The sequence below is a fragment of the Vicia villosa genome, linkage group LG7 (genome assembly GCF_029867415.1).
Source record: "Vicia villosa cultivar HV-30 ecotype Madison, WI linkage group LG7, Vvil1.0, whole genome shotgun sequence".
Lineage (NCBI taxonomy): Eukaryota > Viridiplantae > Streptophyta > Magnoliopsida > Fabales > Fabaceae > Vicia > Vicia villosa.
Window position 1 is genome coordinate 76,184,154 of NC_081186.1, and position 4,290 is coordinate 76,188,443.

The window sequence follows — 4,290 nt, forward strand, 5'->3', positions numbered from 1 at the left end:
TTGTGGTAGAAATTGATAGATATAGCCAACTCCACTTCCACTTAGTAAAATAATGTTTGTTGTATGACTATTAAACATTATATATGATGTAAACTATATTTTTGTAAAATAATAAAAATCACGATTCAATTATAAACCCATATGATTGTGGCAGACATCATGGAAAAAACTCAATTTATAAGCAAATGGGATTGAAAGATAATATAAACATGCACTCAAAACTATGATAGGTTAGACTTTGAGAAGAGTAGAAATCCTTGTTTCAACGTTTATAAACAAATAAACTAAAACTAATCCCCTAAAGAATAGAAGGATCAACAAAAGCTCCAAACAAATTATTCACATTTCCCAGAGTAAAATAAACAAAAATCATGAATATATAAATATAAATGTAGCAATCAATAAAACAATAACAATATAAATAATCATGCCAGAAACTGGCCAATATTGAAATCATGAGATTCCTCTCTTTAATTCTATACTCTCACAGGAAAAGTCAATGCTCTCCATCTTTAAGCAAATCATGATTCCTCAATAATCTCTTCTTGCTCTTTCACATTACTAGAATGACAAATTTCCCCAATCAATCTTACAACCACATCCATGGAAGGTCTCTTATCAGGATATTGAGCAGTACATTCAAGAGCAAGCTGCAAAAGTTTCACCATTTCGTCCTCAACATTTTGGTATCTCAGAAGCTCCATGTCGAAAACATCAGTGTTCCACTCGTCTTGAATGATCGACTGGACCCATCTCGGTAGGTCTACTCCTTCATCGTTTAGCGTAGAATGAGTAGGAGCTTTTCCTGTGAGAAGCTCCAGAAGCATAATGCCGAAGCTGTAGACGTCCGCCTTTTGGGATACTTTGCGGGTGTCGGTGACCTCTGGTGCACGGTAACCAGAAACTCGGTTGGGTGTAGCGGTTGGAAGAGCGAGATACGCTAGGCCGAAGTCGGAGACACGGGATTCGTAAGATTTGGTGAGAAGGATGTTTGATGACTTGATGTTTCCATGGGAGGATGTTGGACTTTGTGAGTGTAGGTATGCAATCCCTTGGGCAGCACCAAGGGCTATGGTTGACCTTGTTTCCCAATTTAGTGGAGTCCTTCCAGTTCCATTATTTGCTATAACATGAAAATAGTAAGAAGTATAAGTAAACAATGTAAAAAAAAAAAAGAGCCTAAAAATGTCTAGCATCCAACTCATTCATGATTCACACAAAACTTGCAAAAGAACATAAATCAGTTGAAGTTTCAATAAATTCAAACCGGATTTGTATCCCTTGGATCACGCATTTGTCGCACTCACGTAATCCGTACGATATTGAATAGTATAGATTGCTTGACTATGTAGTCAAAATCAAAATCTTAGAGTCTTGTGCAGTCAACATTACTTCATAAGAACTTTGAATGTTGGAACAATAAGTACAATCAAATTGGAAATGCTCATTGACATAAATATAAGATTTTTGGGATCTGCCAAGCCTAAGTAAGAGGCACATAAACTTCAGATTTCTCATATAATGCTTTAGTAATCAGAAATCTAAGACTCTTGATGCAAGATTCCATTTCTTATAAGCATAAATAATGTGTCAACAAATATGCATAGGCCTCAAATATCAAAATATTTATCAGTCTTATCCTATGAAGCACAGACACAGACACAAACACCAGATATTACACCGACACAAACACACCTTTTTCAGAGGTGTCAGTTCTACAGAGGTCCTATCACTCAATGCAAGCCTTATATTCAGGGAAAAAAATAACAATCTCAATTCAGATTGGCAGAAGATATGTTGAAATGAATCCAAACACAGTAACACAGTTGGGGGGCCTAATGTGTCAAACATTATCACTATAGTAATATAGATATTTTAGTGATATTATCTTCACACATTTAGAGACCAAGAAGACAGAAAATAACTAAAAGAAAAGCACCTAGGGACATAAAAAAAGCAGTGATTGTCCAAAAAGCCAACATGGACTAGACACAAGAACAGCCACAATCATTATACTAATAAACAAAAGAGAAGGTAGCATATTAGCATCACAAAACACATCCAACACAACAACACTAACAATGTCCAACAAAAAATGACAAAAATCAAAAGCAAAAGACAAACACATACATACCATGCAAGAGTGCAGATAAGCTTCCCATTGGCATGTAATCATACACAACAAGCTTTTCATCTCTACTATAATAATAACCCCTAAGTGGGACCAGGTTCTCATGAACCAATTTCCCTACCTCCTCCATTTTCTCCTTGAATTCCTTTTCACTTGCAGTAACATCCTTCAACCTTTTCACAGCCACTGTCACTCCCATCTCCAATGCTGCCTTATAAGCTGTTCCAAATGTCCCTTTTCCCAAAACTTCTGCAGAAGCTCTTAACAAATCTTCTAAACTAAACTTTCTAGTCACATTCCCAACAAACACCAAACTCTTTTGTAACGACACGCCCGAAGCTGAAACCGAAGCCGAAGCCAAACCAGAACCTGAATTACTCACACCCCCATCACCAGCACCATTTTCAACATCAACACTCTTGGCATGTGCTACATTATCAGAATCACTTTTTGATCTTTTTCTACACAAGAACACCAAAAGAACCAGAATCAACACAAAACCAAAAACACAGCCAATTACAATACCAGCAATAGCTCCACCAGATAACCCATTTTTCTTATTTCTGTCATTGTTTCCAGGACAAGGTATTTTAAGGGGACTCCCACAAAGCTCATTCCCCGTAAAAGCGCTTATATCTAAACGCGAAAACCTCGACGGAATCGGCCCGGTTAAATTGTTAAACGACACATTGAATACATGTAAAGGAGGAACATTAAGGTCAGGCACCGAACCGGTGAACCGGTTTTGCTCCAAAGAGAGTGTATCCAAACGAGTGAGCTTGTTGAAACTAGAAGAAACTTCACCGCTGAAATTGTTATGAGCTAAACTCAACCGAGTCAAATTCTGCAACCCAAACACAAATTCAGGAACCTCACCGGAGAGAAAATTATTCTGAAGGTAAAGATTCCGAAGAGAAACCAGTTTTGAAAAATCCGAAGGAATTGGTCCGGTTAACAAGTTGAACCGGAGGGAAAGTATCTGCAATTCAGTGAGGTTTCCTAAACCAATCGGAAGGTTACCAGCGAGACCCATCCCCGGTAGCCTCAACGACGTGACTCTTTCGTTTTGGCAGGAAACGCCGGGCCATAAACACGGGTTAGTCTCGGACACGTTCCATGATCGGGTTCGTCCTCCAACTGTGTTCCTTAAAATCAGTAGAGTTTCTCTATCGGAAGCTAGATCGGCGCCGGAAACAATGGCGATTAATAAACTCGCCGTGAAAAGAACCAGAAGAGTTTTTTTCAGCTTCGGAGACTTCATGTTTGAGGGGAATTTGGGTGGAAGGAAAACGGAGAGAAAAAGAGAAGAAAAGAAATTTTTTGAGATGAAGAGTGAGAAAGTGAGAGTGGTGGGTGTCTCGTATTATATCAAAACCTTTGACGATGTTAGCGTCAGAAAATTAGATTTCAGCGTCAATTTTGTGTATCAAAATGTGCAAAAAGTTGTCAGCATATTAATATAAAATTTTAATAAATATATTCTTTGAAAAAATAACTATAAATAAAAAAAATCAAAGTGAATGAAAAATTAATATATTTGCTTCAATGTGTACTAAATATATAAATTTTCATTGACTCAAATATCTTTTTGTAAAAAGATGGAAAAAAATATTGTTTTTATGACTATTTAATTTTGGTGATATTCTGATTTTTTATAAAAAAATAATAATTTAATTCTATAATAAAGAGGAAATTGTAGCCTACATTTAGGTGTAGGGAAGGAACAATGTTTCGCAAGAATGGCCAATGGTGATTGGTTGGTTTTGTGTTGAAAAATTTAAGGAAGTTTTTTAGTGGACCCCACGTGTTTTGTTGTTCAGTAAAAAAGGTTCTGGTTCGGTTGTGTCGTGTTCTAACGAGTTCTCCGAGTTGGATATTTTTTGCAGGAAAAAAACCTTATTATATTCATGTGGGACCCGAATATAATTAAAAATATATTCTGGATTTTCATATATTTTAATAAATATAGAATTTTAGATTAAATTTACATACACAGTCAAATAATATAATTATTTTTATTTATTTATTGACCAATATTTTATTTTTTAAAAATAAATGAATGAAATATTGTAATTTAAAATCACATTATTTCTATCCATCAATGGGTTGTCTATGTAGTTATTAATTAAACGAATTAATGAGAGGATGTAAAATTCTTA

The 4,290-nt window shown here is 35.7% G+C and overlaps 1 protein-coding gene across 1 annotated transcript; it reads right to left on the bottom strand.

Annotated features, from left to right (window-relative positions):
- Positions 1–228: 228 nt before the first annotated feature.
- Positions 229–3,532, bottom strand: LOC131620876 (probable inactive receptor kinase At1g48480). Its single transcript, XM_058892054.1, has 2 exons — positions 2,135–3,532; positions 229–1,123 (listed from the first exon to the last, which is right to left on the bottom strand). Exons 1-2 carry the CDS (start codon positions 3,390–3,392, stop codon positions 522–524), a joined length of 1,860 nt encoding a protein of 619 aa, XP_058748037.1. The 5' UTR covers positions 3,393–3,532; the 3' UTR covers positions 229–521.
- Between the last annotated feature and the right edge of the window lie 758 nt (positions 3,533–4,290).